Below are 22,760 nucleotides of genomic sequence, written 5' to 3' on the forward strand. Positions count from 1 at the left end.
AAATTCTAAAATTCTGTAGCTCTCTCCTGTGGTCAAAGAAATCACCCATAACTACTGTATGGTTACCCGTTCTCATCCCTGCTAGCCCTGAATCAGCAAATAGGGTCCCCTCTGGGGAAGCAGAGTAGATGGGATGAAATGAGCAGGTGACTGTATAGTTTCTAGAATTGAGTTCTGAAGATTTGGTCTGATCAGTCTCTCTGGCCAACTTTGAGGAAGAGAAAAGGTACTGACACCATGATCTCAAACTTTTTATGTTGCCTAGTTATCTCTGCAACATTCATTGAACCAAGATTTATAGAACACATACTCTGTGGAAGGCAGTGGGAACCATCTAGATTTTTCTCCTTCTCAATCTCAGTGAAAAACGGGGATTCCTTTTTCCATCTGCTCAACCCACTCTGGTTGTTTTCCCCTGTCTCCCAGCTCAGAAGTTTTCTTTGCCTTGTTCCTGCCTAGGGAAGCCTTCATAACCTCCAAACAATCACTTTTAGTTGCTTTTGAGCCTTTTTCAAACAGCTGCCATTCCCATACCAAGAATCAGATGAAAGCAAGTAAATGTGCTTTACATTTAGCACGCCCAATGAGGAGACTCCTGCCTGTTGAGAGGCTCCTCACAGCCAGAAGTCTTTATAGAGAGCTTTGGAAGAGGTTCCCTAGCTGCCTTCCTTTTCCTTATTTTGCCACCAGCTCCTGCTGTGGATCAACCCCTCCTCCTCTTACTCCCACCACTTTGCCCTTATAAATCATCCCACTGCGTTGTAAGCATGTGCTCTGCAGAGAATGGGTGTGTCTTGCACGCACACATTTCAAGCTGCCCACGTATGTCTTACTGCCTGACAAATTCATTTAGACAGACTCCTCTTCTCTGAAGAAAGGCTCTGGTTGTCATCTGTTTGCATTTCCTCCAGATCGTAGAGTCAGACAGCCCTGTTCTACCTCATGTCCCTCTTATTCACCACCACCTGCTCCTGCTCCCATGAGGTTTTTTTCCAAGCCTTCCCTAGGTTCTACAAATCCTCTGACAGTCACATCATTCTTGGGACAATGTCTTTTTATCCCTCTTTCATCCTTGTTAGGGAGGCAGAAAACCCTAGTTCCACCCATCAGCCAAAGGAGTAATCATTAGATATAATTTGTGGCATCTTTGCAACTTGATTTCCTTTTAACTCACTCTTCTTCCTAGGACTCCTTCCAGCACAGGAGAGGCCAGGTTTTTCTCACCAGGCATTTGTTTTTACTCCTCACTAATCAGGACCACTTGTTTCTCTAGAAATTAGAACTGATTTTGTTAATTTCTCAAACACCCCAGGTGCACATCGTGGATATTTCAGCATACTTGCTTTTAATCAAGGTGTCTTTTGCATATAGTTTCAACCCTCTCCATTAAGCATTAAGGGGTTTTAGCCTCACTCTTAAAGCCTAATTCTGTTGTGTCCTCACAGTTTACTCTCAAAATCAAAGCCATGTGATGAAAATGACTTGGGGTCTTGTTTGGATTTTGATGCCTTCTTTTTAATGGCTCTGCTCTACATTTTCTGCCCTTATGGGCATAAAGTGGCCTAGAAAACTGAAGGGAATAGCAGTACTCCAAGATCCTGTGGTCAGGACTAGAAAGTAGTTTTTTATTTGTTTCTATGTCTGTTTGTTTGATTGTTTTGCTGGTGGATGTTATCTTCAGTCTTCATTGAAATTCCTTTGAGGATAAACTCCAAATCCACTGCAGTGACATCATTAACAGTTGAGTAGCTTAATAGTGATTCTTGGTATCCTTACAGAGGGTAGTGGTTGTGCAGGACTGCAGTGTGTTGGGATATGCTTGTGGTTAGTTTGCCGATACACTATTAATGAGTCAGGTCACTTACAGAGTAACCCTCCTAATTGGCTGGCCTTTGTTCAAAACTCTTATTACATTATCTGAAAAAGCCAATAAGAACCAAATGCATACCATTGATTTTCCTCCAATGAATCATTCTTGAAAAAGTGAATTTCATATGGTTATTCCAGGTCTCCAAATAAGTGTTTATCAACCTTTTTTTATACTCATGCCTTCTTGCTGATAAACATTAATGTCGGGACTTCCCTGGTGGTGCAGTGGTAAGGAATCCGCCTGCCAATGCAGGAGACACAGGTCCAATCCCTGGTCTGGGAAGATCCCACATGCCACGGAGCAACTAAGCCCGTGCACCACAACTACTGAGCCTGCGCTCTAGAGCCCGCCAGCCAGAACTACTGAGCCCACGTGCCACAACTACTGAAGCCCTCGTGCCCTAGAGCACGAGAAGCCCGCACACCGCGACTAAGGGTAGCCCCCACTTGCCACAGCTAGAGAGAGCCCGCACACAGCAACAAAGACCCAGCGCAGCCAAAAAAAATAAATAAAATTTAAAAAAAATTTTTTTTAAATTAATGTCTTATGACTGCTCCCTAAAACTTGACCTACAACTTCTGGGAGGGGGCTGCCCCGAACGATTTGGAAAGCTGGCACCTTCTGTATCTCCCACAGGAACCAGGAGGATACTGTCAAGCTCTGCTGTTTTGTTGTCCATGTTACAAAAATAAAAGTAATGGCTTTTGATATTTGCTTTCCAAATATAAATATATTATAATTTATATGCTTTTTCAATCCACTATTTCTTCCCTCCTCCTGGAGTTCTAATATATAAACCCCTACATGCCCCAGGATCCAGCCAATGTGAGTCATTGCTCTGATCTTTATGTTCGTATTGGATTAAACCAGTTTTTTCTCTTTATTTTTATAGCATGAATATATCACAAGTTATCCAATAATTCTCCTACTAAGGTTATTTCCACCTTTTTATCACTGTGAAAAATGCTTTGATAGGGACTTCCCTGGTGGCGCAGTGGTTAAGAATCCGCCTGCCAACGCAGGAGACACGAGTTCGAGCCCTGGTCCAGGAAGATCCCACATGCTGAGGAGCAACTAAGCCCGTGCGCCACAACTACTGAGCCTGCGCTCTAGAGCCCGCTAGCCACAACTACTGAGCCTGCGTGCCTAGAGCCCGTGCTCTGCAACAAGAGAAGCCACCGCAATGAGAAGTCTGCACACCGCAACAAAGAGTAGCCCCCACTTGCCACAACTAGAGAAAGCCTGTGCGCAGCAACAAAGACCCAACGCAGCCAAAAATAAATAAATAATAAAATTTTTTTAATGCTTTGATAAATATTCTTTTAAATATGCCCACAGGAAGAGGATCAAACTCTTGTATGTAGTATGGTTTTCTTCATTCAAAAGTATATTAGTATCAGTCCAGATCTGCTAGACCTTCCAACCACACAGACTCTTAAGACAAGCTTGAGAATTCAATTCTTGCATCACTCTAGTCAAGGGGAAAGCATACCTTATACCCCACAATGTTATCCTAGTCTTTCAGAGGTAACTATCTTTAAATCAAAAGACAAAAGCATAGTTCTCTAATCAAAAATGTATAGTGATTCTAAGGCTGCGTTTTTCAAATTGCCAGTCCAGACCCATTACACAGTCACCAAATCATTTTTTTATGATCTTTTTTTATGTGGACGATTTTTTAAAATTATTTATTTATTTATCTGGCTGCACCGGGTCTTAGTTGCAGCATGTGGGATCTTTTAGTTGCAGCACGTGGGATCTTCGTTGTGGCATGCTGGCTCTTAGTTACGGCATGTGGGATCTAGTTCCCTGACCAGGGATCAAACCCGGGCCCCCTGCATTGGGAGCGCAGAGTCTTAACCAGTGGACCACCAGGGAAGTCCCTGATGTGGACCATTTTTAAAGTCTTTATTGAATTTGTTACAGTATTGCTTCTGTCTTATGTTTTGGTTTTTTGGCCACGAGGCACGTGGGATCTTAGCTCCCCGACCAGGGATCAAACCTATACCCCCCACATTAGAAGGCAAAGTCTTAACAAATGGACCACCAGGGAAGTTCCTCATCAAATCATTTTAGAGAGTCACTATCATGATTGTTTTAATGAACTAGGATAGAGAAGATAGAAAATATCTGGGAGCATCACATGTAGTAAAATTAGGATTCTTTCACAAAACTTTGGGTTCAGTTATAGGTCTATGAACATGTGTTTATAATTTTGTGTGTACAGGGTCACATCATAAACTATACTTCTTACTATGGGTCACAGTCAAAAAATGTGAAAAACATACCACAGAAAGTTTTCTGAGGAAAACACTGTGGCCTTGGAAATAGTAATTGATCATGACGAAGGTTTGCAGTGAAGGGCTGGGTGTTAGTTTTGCATTCTTCTTGATGTGGTATGCCTGTTCCTCTTGCTGTAAGTTGGGGACCTGCTTTTCCACCTAACTGTAGAGCACAGCCAGTATGCATAAGCCATGTGGGCAGTGTCTGCAGACTGCAGGCCCGGCCTCTTCAAGAACCCCCTGGGTCCACAGCCTCAGCAAAAGCTCTAACATACACACACTCCCTTCTCCACCCCTAGCCCCACCGCCATCCAAGGCTGGATACCCTCATTAGGTCACATGGACTTTTAAAAGAATATGGAAAAGAAGCATTCTAAATGCTTGACTACATATTCCAAGCATATGCATTAACAGATAGAGAACTGAAGCCCAAAGCAGTAAAATAACGTGTCCTGGGTCACAGCAGATCCAGAACTAAAACAAGTCACCAGGTTGCCTCTGTGACTTTTTAAATTATATAATTAATGTACAACGTAGGAAAATTAGAAAAAAACAGATTAACAAAAATATGAAAAAACGTGCATTCTTACAAAATTAGCTCATAACGAGCATTTCTGTAACTTGCATTTTTCATAAATATGTTCATATATTTTGAACATTTTTCCACATTAATAAATTTACTTTTACCTTAATGTTTTACATATTGTTCATTCTTCCATTGTACCATAATTTAACCATTCCCCTATTGTCCCATATTTGTTTGCAACTGAGGAAAAGAATGAGTTTTTAATCATCTTAAACAATTTCCTAATTTGATCAGTAAATCTTTCCTTGAACTTCCCTGGTGGCGCAGTGGTTAAGAATCCGCCTGCCAGTGCAGGCGATATGGGTTCGAGCCCTGGTCCAGGAAGATCCCACATGCCGCAGAGCAACTAAGCCCATGCGCCACAACTATTGAGCCTGCACTCTACAGCCCACGAGCCACAACTGCTCAGCCCGCATGCCACAACTACAGAAGCCCATGGGCCTAGAGCCCGTGCTCCACACCAAGAGAAGCCACCGCATTGAGAAGCCAGCGCACCGCAAGGAAGAGTAGCCCCCGCTCGCCGCAACTAGAGAAAGCCCATGCATAGCAACGAAGACCCAACGCAGCCAAATAAATAAGTAAATAAATAAATGAATCTTTCCTCAATAAATCTCCTTTGCCACCATCCTGTAAATGACAGTCACTTAACTCAAAGCAAATATTCTTTTTTTTTTTTAATATTTATTTATTTATTTATTTTTGGCTGTGTTGGGTCTTCGTTTCTGTACGAGGGCTTTCTCCAGTTGCGGCAAGCAGGGGGGGCCACTCTTCATCGCAGTGCGCGGGCCTCTCACTATCGTGGCCTCTCTTGTTGTGGACCACAGGCTCCAGACACGCAGGCTCAGTCGTTGTGGCTCATGGGCCTAGTTGCTCCGCGGCATGTGGGATCTCCCCAGACCAGGGCTCGAACCCATGTCCCCTGCATTGGCAGGCAGATTCTCAACCACTGCGCCACCAGGGAAGCCCAAAGCAAATATTCTTTAGTCATATATTTTAATTTTACAAACAAATTTTACAAATGGGGAGAGGGGATCTTTCCTTTCTTATCAGTAGGTTTATAAATTTAAAAATATGGGCTGGGTTTCTTTGATAACAAGTGATGGCAGGGCAAGCACCCAGACAGGGTAGGAATTTGCACCACTGTGGCACAGAAAATAGTTGTTTCTAGAAAGAAGACGTGGCTGTCATCAGATATTATGAGTATTAAGACTTTATTGAAAAATCAGAAAGACTTATACACAATTAATTAATTGGGAAATATTATTAAATGCCTTTCCTCTTTTAGACATATTGCTAGGCAGTGGAGACAGGTACTACACATGGTAAAACGATCTAAGAGAGGAAACTGACACTGATTAGATAATCATCCTATTGAATATGTAATAACAAAGATGAGTGTTCTAGAGCAGAAGAGCATGGTGCTGTCAGCACACCTACCTGGCTTGGGGAGACGGCAGTAACTTCCATGAGGAAGCAGTACTTGAACTGAGGTCTAATCAGGGAAAAGGAATGTTCAAAGGTCCAAAGTAGAGGAAGCATGGAGACTTCTCTGGTGGCACAGGGGACAGAATCTGCCTGCCAGTGCAGAGGACACAGGTTTCAGCCCTGGTCTGGGAAGATCCCACATGCCACAGAGCAACTAAGCCCATGCACCACAACTACTGAGCCTGTGCTCTAGAGCCCGCGAGCCACAAGTACTGAGCCCGCCTGCCACAACTACTGAAGCCCATGCACCTAGAGCCCATGCTCTGCAACAGGTGAAGCCACCACAATGAGAAGCCTGCGCACCACAATGAAGAGTAGCCCCCACTCGCCACAACTAGAGAAAGCCCGCACGCAGCAACGAAGACCCAACACAGCCAAAAATAAATAAATAGATTTATAAAAAATAATAATAATAATAGAGGGAGCATGGCAAACAAAGACGGAAAGACCAGTGTGGTTAGAACAGAGTAAAGAAGGGACACCAGACCGAGGAGAGCCTCACAGGCCATAGTAAAGAAACTGATTTGGAGGACTTTATCCTGAAAGCTTTGGAAAGCCATTGAAAAGTTTTAAGCAGCAGATAACATATTAGCTGAATGTCCCAGAGACATCTTTAATTCAATACATACAAAATCCAATTTCATTGTTCCTCTTTCTTATTTCCCAATTTCTGTAAATGGCACTACCCTTCTTCTCGTTAGTCGATTTAAGACTGCCCTCTAAGTCAGGCGGGGATAAGCTGTATGAAATATGAAATACTGTATGACTTCACTTGTGTGCGAAATCTAAAAACATTGAACTCATAGAAACAGAGAGCAGAATGATGGTTGCCAAAGGCTGAGGGGTGAGGGAAATGGAGGGATGTTGGTCAAAGGGTACCAACATTCAGATATAAGATGAAAAACTTCCAGGAATCTAAGGTACAGCATGTGACCATAGTTAACAATACTATACTGTGTACTTGAAAGATGCTGTGAGAGTAGAGCTTTAATGTTCTCACCATAAGAACAACAACAAAATGGTAATTGTGTGAGATAAAAGATGTGCTAACTAATTAGAGAAAGAAGAACAAAAAAATCCCAAAGTTAGCAGAAGGAAAGAAATCATAAATATCAGATCAGAAATAAATGAAAAAGAAATGAAGGAAACAATAGCAAAGATCAATAAAACTAAAAGCTGGTTCTTTGAGAAGATAAACAAAATTGATAAACCATTAGCCAGACTCATCAAGAAAAAAGGGAGAAGACTCAAATCAATGGAATTAGAAATGAAAAAGGAGAAGTAACAACTGACACTGCAGAAATACAAAGGATCATTGGAGATTACTACAAGCAATGATATGCCAATAAAATGGACAACCTGGAAGAAATGAACAAATTCTTAGAAAAGCACAACCTTCCGAGACTGAACCAGGAAGAAATAGAAAATATGAACAGACCTATCACAAGCACTGAAATTGAAACTGTGATTAAAAACCTTCCAACAGGGCTTCCCTGGTGGTGCAGTGGTTGAGAATCTGCCTGCCAATTCAGGGGACACGGGTTCGAGCCCTGGTCTGGGAAGATCCCACATGCCGCAGAGCAACTAGGCCCATGAGCCACAACTACTGAGCCTGCGCGTCTGGAGCCTGTGCTCCGCAATGAGAGGCCACGATAGTGAGAGGCCCACACACCACGATGAAGAGTGGCCCCGCTTGCCACAACTAGAGAAAGCCCTTGCACAGAAACGAAACGAAGCCCCAACACAGCCAAAAATAATTAATTAATTAATTAATTTAAAAAAAAATCTTCCAAAAAACAAAAGCCCAGGACCAGATGGCTTCACAGGCGAAGTCTATCAAACATTTAGAGAAGAGCTAACACCAATCCTTCTCAAACTCTTCCAAAATATAGCAGAGGGAGGAACACTCCCAAACTCATTCTATGAGGCCACCATCACCCTGATACCAAAACCAGACAAAGATGTCACAAAGAAAGAAAACTACAGGCTAATATCACTGATGAACATAGATGCAAAAATTCTCAACAAAATACTAGCAAACAGAATCCAATAGCACAATAAAAGGATCATACACCATGATCAAGTGGGGTTTATCCCAGGAATGCAAGGATTCTTCAATATATGCAAATCAATCAATGTGATACACCATGTTAAATTGAAGGAGAAAAACCATATGATCGTCTCAATAGATGCAGAAAAAGCTTTTGACAAAATTCAACACCCATTTATGATAAAAACTCTCCAGAAAGTAGGCGTAGAGAGAACTTACCTCAGCATAATAAAGGCCATATATGACAAACCCACAGCCAACATCATTCTCAGTGGTGAAAAACTGAAACCATTTCCTCTAAGATCAGGAAGAAGACAAGGTTGTCCACTCTCACCACTATTTTTCAACATAGTTTTGGAAGCTTTAGCCACAGCAATCAGAGAAGAAAAAGAAATGAATCCAAATCAGAAAAGAAGAAGTAAGGCTGTCACTGTTTGCAGATGACATGATACTATGCATAGAGAATCCTAAAGATGCTGCCAAAAAGCTACTAGAACTAATCAATGAATTTGGTAAAGTAGCAGGATACAAAATTAATGCACAGAAATCTCATGCATTCCTATACACTAATGGTGAAAAATCTGGAACAGAAATTAAGGAAACACTCCCATTGACCATTGCAACAAAAAGAATAAAATACCTAGGAATAAACCTACCTAAGGAAACAGAAGACCTGTATGCAGAAAACTATAAGACACTGATGAAAGAAATTAAAGATGATACAAACTGATGGAGAGATAGACCATGTTCTTGGATTGGAAGAATCAACATTGTGAAAATGATCATACTACCCAAAGCAATCTACAGATTCAATGCAATCCCTATCAAACTACCAATGGAATTTTTCACCGATCTAGAACAAAAAATTTCACAATTTGTATGGAAACACAAAAGACCCTGAATAGCCAAAGCAATCTTGAGAAAGAAAAACGGAGCTGGAGGAATCAGGCTCCTGGACTTCAGACTATACTACCAAGCCACAGTAATCAAGACAGTATGGTACTGGCACAAAAACAAATATAGATCAATGAAACAAGATGGAAAGCCCAGAGATAAACCCACGCACATATGGTCACCTTATCTTTGATAAAGGAGGAAAGAATATACAATGGAGAAAAGACAGCCTCTTCAATAAGTGGTGCTGGGAAAACTGGACAGCTACATGTAAAAGAATGAAATTAGAACACTCCCTAACACTATACACAAAAATAAACTCAAAATGGATTAAAGACCTAAATGTAAGGCCAGACACTATTAAATTCTTAGAGGAAAACATAGGCAGAACACTCTGACATAAATCACAGCAAGATCCTTTTTGACCCACCTCCTAGAGAAATGGAAATAAAAACAAAAATAAACAAATGGGACCTAATGAAATTTAAAAGCTTTTGCACAGCAAAGGAAACCATAAAGAAGGCGAAAAGGCAACCCTCAGAATGGGAGAAAATATTTGCAAATGAAGCAGCTGACCAAGGATTAATCTCCAAAATTTACAAGCAGCTCATGCAGCTCAATATCAAAAAAACAAACAACCCAATCCAAAAATGGGCAGAAGACCTAAATAGACATTTCTCCAAAGGAGATATACAGATTGCCAACAAACACATGAAAGGATGCTCAACATCACTAATCATTAGAGAAATGCAAATCAAAACTACAGTGAGGTGTCACCCCACACCAGTCAGAATGGCCATCGTTAAAAAATCTACAAACAATAAATGCTGGAGAGGGTGTGGAGGAAAGGGAACCCTCTTGCACTGTTGGTGGGAATGTAAATTGATACAGCCACTATGGAGAACAGTATGGCGGTTCCTTAAAAAACTAAAAATAGAACTACCATACGACCCAGCCATCCCACTATTGGGCGTATACCTTGAGAAAACCATAATTCAAAAAGAGTCATGTACCACAGTGTTCATTGCAGCTCTGTTTACAGTAGCCAGGACATGGAAGCAACCTAAGTGTCCATCGACAGATGAATGGATACGTAAGATGTGGCACATATATACCACAGAATATTACTCAGCCATGAAGAGAAACGAAATTGAGTTATTTGTAGTGAGGTGGATGGACCTAGAGTCTGTCATACAGAGTGAAGTAAGTCAGAAAGAGAAAAACAAATACCATATGCTAACATATATATATGGAATCTAAAAAAGAAAAAAAAGGTTCTGAAGAACCTAGGGGCAGGACAGGAATAAAGACACAGATGTAGAGAATGAACTTGAGGACACGGGGAGGGGGAAGGGTAAGCAGGGACGAAGTGAGAGAGTGGCATGGACATATATACACTACCAAATGTGAAATAGATAGCTAGTGGGAAGCAGCCACGTAGCACAGGGAGATCAGCTCGGTGCTCTGTGACCACCTAGAGGGGTGGGATAGGGAGGGTGGGAGGGAGACGCAAGAGGAAGGAGATATGAGGATATATGTATATGTATAGCTGATTCACTTTGTTATAAAGCAGAAACTAACACACCATTGTAAAGCAATTATACTCCAGTAAAGATGTTAAAAAAAAAAAAAAGGATGTGCTAACTAACTTTATTGTGTTACACATTTCACAATATATTCATGTATCAAATCATCACATTTACAGTTTAAACTTAATGTTATATGTCAATTATATCTCAATAAAGCTGGGAAATAAATATAAAATTGCTCTCTTGCGCTTTACGCTTGATCCAATCAAGTTATCAATTTATTCCTAAATTTCTCTATTTCCATAGTATCAAATCAACTCAGTATCATTCCTGCTGCCCCCATTTCAGTTTAAACCCTCTACCTCTTGCCTGGACTATTATAGTAGCCTTCTAGTTGGTCTGAATCTCTCCTCCTTCCCTCTGTCACCTTTTTCCCCAAACAAACTGAGGATAACTTCCTACCCATCCTTCAGGGTCCACTCTGACTCCCAGTAATATGGTCTCACCTTCCTTTAGGCACTTCCAGCACTCTGTCTTACTCTTCTTTCAGTTCTGATCTTAAGTAGCTTGAGTGATGAGACTGTGTTCTCCCATCTTCTATTTCCAATGATGAGCAGTCGGTGCCTTGCGTATAGTACTGTTCAATAAGCCTTGATTATGATGGATTGATAGCAAGGCTAAAATGGACTCTCTGCTCCACTTAGAACAAACATTCCCCAACTGAATGCCACTAAGACCCTTCAGGCTAGGAAATAGCAGACCAGCTTTGCAGTGTGCCATGTCATGCCCTCACTTTCCAATGCCCTGGTACTACAGAGGAAGAGCAAGAATAACATTCCTTTTTAACCTGTAAAGGATATGGACCTTTCTTGAACAGTTCTGAGAATCAAAGCAGAAAATGTGGCAGTGACATTAGTAAAGCCTTAGAAGTGTGAGAAGCACCTGAGAGCTTGTGATGGGCAGGTTGTCTGTGATAGACAAACAGACCCATAAACAGGCATAGCTACTAATTAGAAGGAGCAAAGGAGTGTGTGAGACCTTGACCACATGGATGAAGTGGTAGAGTTTCCTGAATGCCTAATTCAGGAGTCCTCTAAAAATAGGAGTTCATTCACTCTGACTCAAAAAGTAGGCGTTTGATATGGATTCTTGTGCACAGCACTTGTCAGAGGAGCATTCCTTCAGTCAGAAGTCTGAAATGTGTACCTGTAGTCTTGCTTTATGCCTTGGGTCATCTTTGGGAGAGACTTGGGCTCTGGAGTCTCCTACTGTCTCGAAGTAGTGGAGGCCTGGGACCCCTAGACCTAATTGGCTTTGGGACAGGAAGGGAGACAGAGATACCATCTCACATTTGTAGAGTGCTTTCTAGTCTACACGCGCTGTTAAGCCCCTTTTCTGATGTTATCCTCATGATAGCCCTGTGAAGTGTGCTGAGCAGATCACCCTCATTTTGTAGACAAGAAAACCAAAGTCACAGGGCCAGTCAGAAATAGAACCAAGGTCTTCTGACTCCTTAACAAGTGCTCTGTCCACCCCGCCATGCTACTGAGTTCCAGAAAAGGGAGAAGCTATTTAATAGCACTTGCCACTTAGGTGAATGGTTGAAACGAATTGCCCTAATATGGTCAGCCATTGGCTGAGTCTGGGCCCCTCTGCTTTCTGTCCACAGAGCCATGGGGGTGTTGATGTCCAAGCGGCAGACAGTGGAGCAGGTGCAGAAGGTGAGCCTGGCTGTGTCTGCCTTCAAGGATGGGCTGCGGGACAGGCCTTCCATCCGACGCACAGGTGAACTTTCAGGGTCTCACCGTGGCACGGTAGAGGGCTCTGTCCAGGAGGTGCAGGAAGAGAAAGAAGCAGAGGCAAGCATCCCAGCACTCCAAGAAGAGAGCAGTGTCAACCGTGCCGCCTGGGAGAGGATCCGGGATGGGCGTGGAGTGGAGCCGGAGGAGTTTGACAGGACCAGTCGTTTCACACCCCCTGCCTTCATCCGCCCCACCCGGAAGCTGGATGATGACAAGCCTCCAGATATCCGCTTGGAGCCCAGAGAGCCTGTGAGTGTCCAGTAAGGGCAGAATCCCGCAGTCTTAGACCTTCTGGGGATCAGGGAGCAGGACAGGGAGGCCTGGGTATGGTTGAAGTGAGACTCAAAACCAGAAAGATGGAGCTGAGTCTTTGAATTTCTTCCCCAAGAATAAAAATGTTACATCCTGGATTTGTCTTAGTGAAAGACTTGAGGAAATGGGTGATAAGGAATTATACCATGCCAGCCCTCCCACCTAAGGGATAATACTGTCCCCTGTAGGAGGCATTTGGAAATTTGGGGTGGGGGTAGGGGGAGTTCAGGAAGGTCACAAAACTGGGAGTTGCTCCTGGTATTTGGTGCCAAGAAAAACAGGGATGATAAGGGTCCTGCAATGCCTGGGACAATCTCTCACAACAGATTATTCTTTCCAAAAATGCTAGTAGCATCCCTGCTCAGAAACATGATCACAGAGACCTGAGCAGCTGGAAGAACCTACTGGTTCTTGTCTTCCAGAGAGAAAGCTCTATTGCCATAACATTGGCTTCAGTTCCTTTAGGCTGCTCCAGGGTCACTCAGCCCCAGGCAGGTAGCACTGTGCTTGGTGGCCTAGGATCTTGCTGCTGTGTTTATACATCCCTATACACTCCTGCCATCTTTCCCCAGGTTGTTAATGATGAGATGTGTGATGTCTGTGAGGTCTGGACAGCCGAGAGCCTCTTCCCGTGCAGGGTCTGCACCAGGGTCTTCCATGATGGCTGCCTGCGCCGCGTGGGCTACATCCAAGGAGACAGTGCCGCGGAGGTGACTGAGACGGCACACACGGAAACAGGCTGGAGCTGCCACTACTGTGTGAGCCTAGACTGCAGGGATGGTGGGCTCCTGCACTGCCAGAGATTTGGCACATTTCCTGGAGGCCCAGTCTTAGAACACTGGTTTCTAGGCAGTAACCTGAAGAGTATTCAGGTTCGGGTCACTAGAGTTAGGACAGACTTTCCTTACCTCAGTACTATTGATGTTTGGGGCACAATAATTCTTTGTTGAGCGGGCTGTGTGCACTGTAGGATGTTTAACAACATCCCTAGCCTCTACCCATTAGACGCCAGTAGCACCCACCCCCAGTTGTGACAACCCAAAATATCTCCAGATACTACCAAATGTATCGTGGGGGAACGAAATTGTTCCAGTTGAGAACCACTGAGCTAGAGGACTGAATGGGTAGGACGAGACCTAATTATTCACAACGAATTCTGCTTGGAGCAGTACTTACTCTCTGTTAGTCTATAGTTGTCATTCATTGTATTCATCTGAAAAACCAACCTGAAATCCTAACCGGCTTGCTTCCAATAGGGATGGATTCCATCCAAGAAAAACATCTTAGTCCTAAGATTCTCACTTGGTCTTCTACCTAACTCTTAGGAGCATTTTTCTTCATCGCTGAAGCAATCATTTTGTGAATTAAGTAACAAAGGCCTGTTGATTCAGAACTTTGCAAATTATACATAAATGCCTTCCAAATTTTGAAAAGATTAAAAGCGAGATTCATATCCATTTCTCAGCACACCTGAATAGAGTTCAAGTCTTGCTTTATTGATCTGTTGCCCTGCAGGTATCTTCATCCACTGATTTCAGAGTAAGGAGTATCTGCTGATCCCCTCTTCTTCCTACTGCCTAGGAGAAAGCAAAGATGTGCCACTTTCTAACAAATAACACTTTCTCTGTGGCTTGTCCATAAAATGAAGTATAGAACAGCTATTTCCACTCACTTAAATACCTTCTCCCCAGCTGGAATATGCCACAGCAGAGCCTGCTCTACAGGCAATCTTCTCTAGTCACCACTCCTCCAAATGCTAGCCTTTTCACACTCACAGCAACTCTGCTTGGCAGTGTTCTGCTGATGTAGGACTGAGTGTCTCCTTCCTAAACCCTCAGGATTACACGGCTCCCTTCCTGGCTTTCTGTCACAGTCCTGCCTTCATTACCACCACTCTCCACCAGACCTTTTACAAAGCCTTCTTCCAAGTTCCTCCCTTTTCTTTCCTTCCCTTCACAGCCAAGCTTCTTGAAAGGACTTCATTATCTCCTTGTGGTTCTGCAACCACTTGTAATTCGGCTTCTGCATCCATCATTTTGCTGAATTAGCTCTTCTAAGGTCACCAGCGACCTAATTGTCAAGTCCGGTGACCTTTTCTCAGGAATCTTTTACTTGATCTCTCTGACGTATTTAGCACTTCCTTACTGCCCCCTCTTTTCTTAGGGTATGAGTATTTTTGTGAGAATTATTACACAAAATACGGAAACCAGAGAAAATAGAAAATCAATAAAATTCCATCTGACTCGTATAACCACTGTTAACATTACCTCCTACATTGTACAACTCTCTTTTCTTGGCTTCCAGTACCCTCTACTGATTCTCTTCCCAGGTTCTTCTCTGACCATTCTTTCTTTCGTTTTTGTTTTTTTTAGATTTTTTTTTTTTTGATGTGGACCATTGTTTAAAGTCTTTATTAAATTTGTTACAATATTGCTTCTTTTTTATGTTTTGGTTTTTTGGCCACGAGGCACGTGGGGTCTTAGCTCCATGACCAGGGATGGAACCCACAACCCCCTGCACTGGAAGACAAAGTCTTAACCACTGGACCGCCAGGGAAGTCCCGACCATTCTAAGTGCCCTTAGTTTCTTGTCCCAGTCCTAAATGCTGGTGTTTCTCAGGGTTCTTTTCCCACTATACTCTCTCTCTCTGGGTCTTCATCCACTTCGGTGGCTACTCCACCATCTAAATACCAATCATTCCCAAATCTGTGGGTCCAGACCTAAATTTCCTGTCTCCTGGACTTATATCCATCTTGATGTCTCACAGGTACTTCACACTCAACATGCCCCCAAATGAACTCATCTTTTTCCCCAAACCCATTCTCCCTCCCTGCCTTGTCTCTGTGAATAGTAATACCACCACCACCCCACAGTTACCAATCCCAACTCATTTCTCTCCCTCACCCCTCACGTCCAGTGAGTCAGCAGGTCCTATACACTCTACCTCCTAATCTCTCTCAAATCTCTCCCCTTTTCTTCATTCTCATGTCTTAGTTTAGCCACTTATCTTTTCTTTATTGCAACAATTACTTAACTGCCCTCCATGCCTCCAGACTTTGCCCATCTAATCCATTCTCCACACAGCAGACAAAGAGCTGACCATGGCACTCCACACTTAAAAACCCTTCCATGACTCCCATTTGCCCTCAGAAAAAAAGGCCCAATTTGAGGGGCTCAATAAAGGGCATTTGAAGCACTTCACAGTCAGGCTTCTGCCTACCTCCCCTCCCTTATCTTTTATCCCCACCCTACCCTCTCCCAAGACAGACACACACACATACTCTACATTCCAGCCATACTAAACATCTCACAGTGTTGTACACCATTGTGCCAAGCACATACTAGGTGCTCAAAAAGTGTTTATTGAAAGAATGGTTTGAGTTCTTCATGAAATCCACAAATGAATAGTCATGAAATGTCTGCTCCTGTTCTTTACTGGTATTTTAGAGGGAAAATGATCTACTATAAAGAATATTCAGTAGTTTAAAGACTGTAAGACTGTAAATTAATGCTAACAAAATAACATATCAGTGCTCTTTTGGAATTAAAACTTCCCTGGCACCACAAAAAAAATTCATTTGGTTTTAGGAACTTTTTCATCATGGCATCTCTTTCAAAACCATTCTGGAGTTAAAGTGATACAACTTTAGGATTAAACAATTTTTAGCAATATGGAAACTGGAGTTAGAATTAAACTTTTTTAACTAAAATACTCTTTGAACACAGCCTAACACAGAAGCCAGATACATAAAATGGATAAAGATGGAGCTGCTCTGGTTGATGGAGCTAGGGATTCAGAACCCTGCCCACTTGCCCCCTTCTCCCTTGCAACAGCTTCCTTAGGCACCTCCAGGGAACCCCTAAGCTATCTCAGAGAATAATTCAAAAACCACTATTTTAGTAAAAGGGACTCAGAGCTGGAGCCAGGATATCTGGGTTCCGGGAAAGATCCTGCCCAGAGCTGGACAGCTCTGAGAAAGTCCTTTCCCCTTTCTGGGGCCTCAGTCTCCTTGACTGTGAATGAGAGGCTGGGATTAGATGATCCAATAATTGCTTTCCAGCTGAAATACTATTTCCATCCTTCTTGATCCTTGGCCTTTCTTTCTTACTGGCCAACATGGCCACTGACTTAGCTCTTCCTCTTTTTCAGAACAACCTCAACTTGCTGCTAACTGAGGAAGAAATGTACAGCCTCACAGAGACCTTTCAGCAGTGTAAAGTTATCCCCGGTAAGGCTGGATGGTACTGCCAATGGAGAGAGCCAGGCAGATTTCTTCTTCATACTTTCTAGGATGAACCATGAAAGGAGTATTCCGGAATTTGTGGGGCAAGGGCATAAATGGGGCCGTGTTCGCAAGCTGTTGGCCCACCACTGGCCACAGCCTGAGTTATCCTGGCTATGGAGACAAAGACTGGATGAGAGCTGTGGGTGGTGGGGCTCTGGAGGGTACCCTAGCGGTGAGTGCAGGTACTCCAGAGGCTGCGGAAAGGGTGGGCATGGCTAGCACGGGGTGCCTCCCCACAGACTGCTCCCTGACGCTGGATGATTTCCTGCGCTACCGCCACCAAACGGCGAAGCGAGGGGACGGTGACAGGGCTCTAAGTGAGGAGCAAGAGGAGCAGGCAGCCCGCCAGTTTGCAGCCCTGGACCCTGAACACCGAGGACACATAGAGTGGCCTGATTTCTTGTCCCATGAGTCCCTCCTACTTCTACAGCAATTACGTCCCCAGGTAAGGGCCAGCTGGGGGTAAACGTCCGTGGGATGCTGGGTGACAGAGACCAGGGAAACATGCCAGGCAGGTTGGAGGAGCACTGGGTACTCTCTGAGCTGTAAAGGGCTCAGGTTCCATCCAGTGACAGGTGATCCAGTGCTTAGGCTGGGGAAACTGCCCAAGGAAGATTGATTAGCACTGGACCCCACTGCAAATGTTGGTGTTACCAGAAACGCTCTGGGCAGCTTCAGAGGGAGGGTGCAGAGGTGATAATGGAGGTAGGATTCTCTGTGGCTTGACCGTTTACAAAATATTTTCACCTCCAGGTCTTACTATATCTCTTCTTCCCCAGAACTCTCTGTTAAGGCTTCTGACAGTCAAGGAGCGGGAGCGAGCCCGGGCCACTTTCCTGGCCCGGGGCAGCGGGAGCGCTATCAGTGAGGCAGAGTGCCGCCATGCCCAGCACTCTTGGTTCTGCAAACGCCCCCCAGATGCTTCCTCCTGCAGTGTCAGGTCCGCTCCCTACCAATCCCTGCCCCTCCTCCTTTCTCCATGCCAAATGGCCCTTGGTATGAAAGGTACCTACCTCCCTGTTCCTCCTGCCAGTTTCTCCAAGAGCCAGAAGATCCTCCTGTGCTTTACACAGTGGACAGTGACTCCTACTGGCCAAGGCGTAGAGCAGCCTCTGCTCCGAACTCCGTCGCCCCATGTCAGAAAAGCCTGGACAAGCACATCCAGAGCTTTGGGTTCACCAGAATGTGGAAGGGGCCGGACCTTTCAGTGTCCCACTCCTAACCACATGTCCTTGTGCCCAACAGCGTCAGCCATGTGGGTCCCATAACAGACAGCAGCCCAGCCAGCAGCAGCAGCAAGAGTCAGGACAAGGCCCCGCTGCCCACAGAGCCTGAGTCCAGGTGAGTGACACCTCCTCACCTGGCTGTCTACACCCCTGACCCCTACACACACACAAGTAAGATTGGGTGTTACCCGCCATCACCCCAAAACAGCAAATGCCCACCCCAGAAACCAGACTTTAAGAGTACACATTTGACCCCAGATCCATAGGGCCAGTGAGCCGGTCTGTCACCCTGGAAGCACAGCCTGCCATCACCATGTCACGCACAAGCCAGGGCTTCCCTGAGTTTTGCCCACCTTAAGCCATGCTGCCACTGGGAGCAGGTCTCATGAGCCTCCAGGCTCAGCAACCGGCCTCACAAACCTGTTCTTTGCTTCCACTCCAGATTTGTGGACTGGCCTACCTTCCTGCAGGAGAATGTCGTCTACATCTTGGCTGCTCGCCCCAACAGTGCAGCCATTCACCTGAAACCCCCAGGATAGCATGGAGCAGAAAAGCTCAGTTTGGGGACAGTGGCGTTCTCTCCCTCCTTTACTTTCTCCCTTCCCCCACCAACCTCTGGTACTGAGACTTATGGGGATGGAGCACTGGCCACATCTCAGTTTGTCACTAAGCTTTATGGCACTGAAATCAACATTCCCATCACAACAGAGACAGTAAATGCATTGCCACAGGGAGAAGCCCTGGGAGCTGTGGCAGTATCTGCTCCTGGACCACCCCCTGCCCTCACACCGTAGACTGGACCTGCCACTGCACACGTATATGTGTGCACACACATGCACACATACACACATGCCTAGCTGTCCATGCCTGCAGAGACCTGGTTCTTTTTGATTGAAGAAGGACCAAAGTTCTTTCGTGAAGCCCTTGGTATAAACGAGGGGGTCTCAACTCAGCCCTTCTATTGGCCAGTTCTGATTCACAATAGATCAGTCTCTGGCCAAGTGATTCTTAATAAGGGGGCATATCAGACTCACATACTCTCCTAGAGATGCTGACAGGCTCCCTCTTCCCACACTGAAAATCCCTTCTGTGGTGAGCCACTGTTCTGGTAGGTGTGTGCTATGTCCCTCAGGTGGGGTGGGGAAATGGTTGAAAACCACCACTGCACTTATTATTTATTTATTATTTATTTAAATTCCAATTCCTGGTGACAGAGAAGGCAACTAGTCTGTGGAATCCTAATTAGAAAAGGGAAGGCAGCCCTTCCCAGGGACCCAGAATTCTAGGAACCTCTCAGCCAGGTCATTCAAGTCCAAAAGTCTTTATTTAACAGAACAGTCCAAAACCAAGGTGAGCCATCCTGGCCCCTGTTTTTTAGGTGGGTGCTCATGACCCAGAGCCCAGGGGCCTGAATGGAACAGGTATGATGGCAAGAGTCACAGCCCTCTGGGTTAAGTGCTTCACCCAAGTCGGCTACCACAGAGACCCAAAGCCTGAGCTCCAATGAGGACAAGGCCTGGATGGAAGAGGAGAGAAGAAGGCTCATGCTTTTCCGTTCTTCCAGCTCAGCTCAACTGCAGACCTAGAAAAGTGTGCCATGGTATGGAGTACAGAGCCAGGCTTTTTCATAGCCCAAGAAAGAGCAACTCCACAGAAGCCCTCAAAAGGGATTCCTTTCAAACCACCTGACAATGAGGATAAGACACTGGAGCTAAGAAGAGGATTTGCATCTCAACTCTCTTGAACAGAGAAAGTCCCAGCAAAGCCTCACAGAAGGAAGAGGTGTTCCCTTCTCCCTGTTACTGAGATATGGCCTGAGTTGCTGCTTTTCCCCATTGCTCACTACATGTCCTTCCCCACCAGCTTAGGGCCTGGACCTGGCATGGGAAGACTTTGGGGGCAAGGAGAGGCTGCCACAAGGCCACCAAGCCTGGCCTCCCAGCCCCAGCTGTCCTTCCTAAGTTGTCATTAAATTCCCCAATCAGTGTATGTTACAGGTAAGCACAGGCCCTGGAGTTCAAGTTTCTGTTTCCAAGCTAATGGCTTAGGTTAGCCAGTTCTGACGACCAAGTTATTTGAGAGGGGGTTGGCTCAGTCATGCAGAAGTTAACACAACCCCATTGCTCAAGGCACTTCTACAGAAGAAGCAGCATACAGCTCAGTGCTGCTCAGAGGAAAGCAGGGAGCTGTAACCTGGAGCATGGTAAGAGCACTATATGGTCTCCTCCCTTAGAGCCTGACCTAGAAGCCAGGTAAGAGGCTTCTGAGGTTGGATTATTTAGGACTGAAAGGAAGCATACAGAAGATGAACTGGGTTCATGTGTATGGCTCCGAACATTTCAAAAACCCCAGTTCTTTGTAAATACTCCATAGCCATACTCCCAAGACTAATCAGTAGGAGGGGCCATTATTCAGTCCAGCCAAAAAAAGAAAAAAAAACAAAGAAAGAAATAGAAAGCACATGACTTTTGGGCCCAAAGACTGCATCCGAAGCAGCCAGCCCTAGGGTTTTGCGCTGACATTAAAGCACATTAAGCACAAGGGCTTTTGCTTACTCTCCTGGCAAATCACCTTCTATGTCAATGGCCTTGGGCTGCTTGATCTCATGGACAGGGCATTTTGAGTAAAAACAAGCTCTGGGCTTTGAGAACTCGGTAGCTTTTTCTCCTGCCTCGTCATCAATCAAAAGGATTGGCAGTCCATCTTCTTGTTCCCTGATCCTTCACAGACCAAGGCGATGCCTACCTCTCTGGAGCTGCAGCTTCTAGCTTTCTGTGGGTGAGTGGTAAAGACTGGGGGCCACTGGATCAGGCCAGCTGTATACCAGGGCCTGGCAAAGCAGACCCCAGAGTTCTTCCACAACAGGATCTGGCCCATTTGGGATCACCCTCTCCCTATTCCAGGGCGGCAAGCTTCCTCAGTGGGGGCGTGCTGCAAAGGGTCCAGGGGACGTTGCCCTCAGCAAAGGATAGAGTGCCCAGTCACAAGAATCCTAGGAAGCAGAAAAGCACAGAGAAGCAACCAGCCTCTTCTCCATAGGCATCTAGCTTTTTACCAAAGGAGAGGTTCCACTGCTCCCTCAGTCAAGAGTTGCAGAAGCTCTACCCCAAGCGCCTTTCTGAGATCTCCCTTTGCAGTGTCCTAATCCACAGAGCCCCTCTCCAGTACATATGGAGATGTTCAAACTTTTATGAACATAGTGAAGCCAATTTCCTTTCCTTTTCAAGCCCTTTCATCATTGTGACTGTCTGAAATTCTGCCAAGTACAGAAATTAGCGACTGACTCTAATAAGAGTATGAGAAAAATGTTTCAGTCTTTTCTTCTTGGCTGCCCAAAATTGCAGAGATCAGTTCTTTTCCCAAGCACCACCCACCCCACCCCTCAGCCAAGGGAGGCTGAGGTTACACAGATGCTCCTCTGAAGACTACTTGCCCTAAGTCTGTTTTTCACCCGGAAGTCCTCTTTTCCATGCTCAGATTTAAAGACAGGGGCATTTGATGACACGATGGAGCTTCAGGGACACAGGGTCAGCTGAGGCAATAGCTGTGGCCATGTAGCCTCTTTAGGTCTGCTCCGTGGCTTCCTCTCCTGAGATCAGCCTTCCCCAATAGATTCAGGCTCTGCTCTTTTGAGCAATGGGCCCCTTTGATCCCAGGGATGGAGCAGTTTCCTTACTCCTAGGTACTGACCCCTTTCAAGAGCTCTTCCTTTGAGGACAGCCACGGCTGAAGCTATGAGCATGCTGCCTCTTTCTGTCCGCAGCCTAAGCAACTGTGGTTGCAGGCCAGGCACTGGCCTTTCTGGCCCTGGTGCTCCCTATGGCATGTCACCCTGGCCTTGTTAGAGTGGCCAAATATAGGGGTCCCCCATTCCTATCAACAGTATGGGAAGCACAGAATCAAACCACCTGGGAAGAGGGCACCTCTCTGGGGGGTGGGCTCAGGATTGTGCCTAGGCCTCTAAGCCTCAACCTCAACCACTGCATGTCTCGTGGCTTCAGTAAAGCTGGTGCAAGAAACCCTAAAGGCAAGAGGGAAGCTCAGAAGAAGCTGCATGGCAGGGTCACAGGCCAGCCATGACCACCACGGAGCCAAGAGTAACTTTCAGACAGGACTGGTGGCAGGCTCTAGTGATCCTGCAGGCATGTCCCCTTTAAACCAGCAGAGTAAAGGCAGATACATACTTGGAGTTTAAAAGGCAAAACAACATTGATGCCAGAATTTCAGAACATCCAGGCAGCACCTGTAACCGTAACCCCTTTTTACCCCTCTATTTACAGTGGAATAAAATTGCTGCTTTCTCCATGCCTCTTAGTTTGAATTGCCCAGAATCTCTCTCTGGGCCCTTAGCTACAGCCCAGACAACAGAGTTCTCCTTGATTGGGGGATAGTAATGCATCCTGCCTGCTGCCGACAGCCCACGCTGGAGTGGGGTGGG

At 45.1% G+C, this 22,760-nt stretch overlaps 1 protein-coding gene across 4 annotated transcripts in view; it reads left to right on the forward strand.

Annotated features, from left to right (window-relative positions):
* PHF24 (PHD finger protein 24) overlaps nt 1-22,751 on the forward strand; it is a 28,852-nt gene extending 6,101 nt beyond the window's left edge. For 2 of the 4 annotated variants that reach the window (XM_007196936.3, XM_007196935.3), the window contains exons 2-8: nt 12,366-12,747; nt 13,383-13,568; nt 16,961-17,039; nt 17,336-17,541; nt 17,876-18,036; nt 18,342-18,437; nt 18,765-22,751. In XM_007196936.3, the coding sequence (XP_007196998.2) occupies nt 12,370-12,747; nt 13,383-13,568; nt 16,961-17,039; nt 17,336-17,541; nt 17,876-18,036; nt 18,342-18,437; nt 18,765-18,861 (1,203 nt within the window). In that variant the 5' untranslated portion in view covers nt 12,366-12,369 and the 3' untranslated portion in view covers nt 18,862-22,751. Of the gene's footprint in view, nt 1-12,365; nt 12,748-13,382; nt 13,569-16,960; nt 17,040-17,335; nt 17,542-17,875; nt 18,037-18,341; nt 18,438-18,764 lie in introns of those variants that run through there. The other 2 variants (XM_007196937.3, XM_057548555.1) reach the window with 2 other exon arrangements.
* Nucleotides 22,752-22,760: the final 9 nt, after the last annotated feature.

This window comes from Balaenoptera acutorostrata, chromosome 6 (genome assembly GCF_949987535.1).
Source record: "Balaenoptera acutorostrata chromosome 6, mBalAcu1.1, whole genome shotgun sequence".
Taxonomy (NCBI): domain Eukaryota; kingdom Metazoa; phylum Chordata; class Mammalia; order Artiodactyla; family Balaenopteridae; genus Balaenoptera; species Balaenoptera acutorostrata.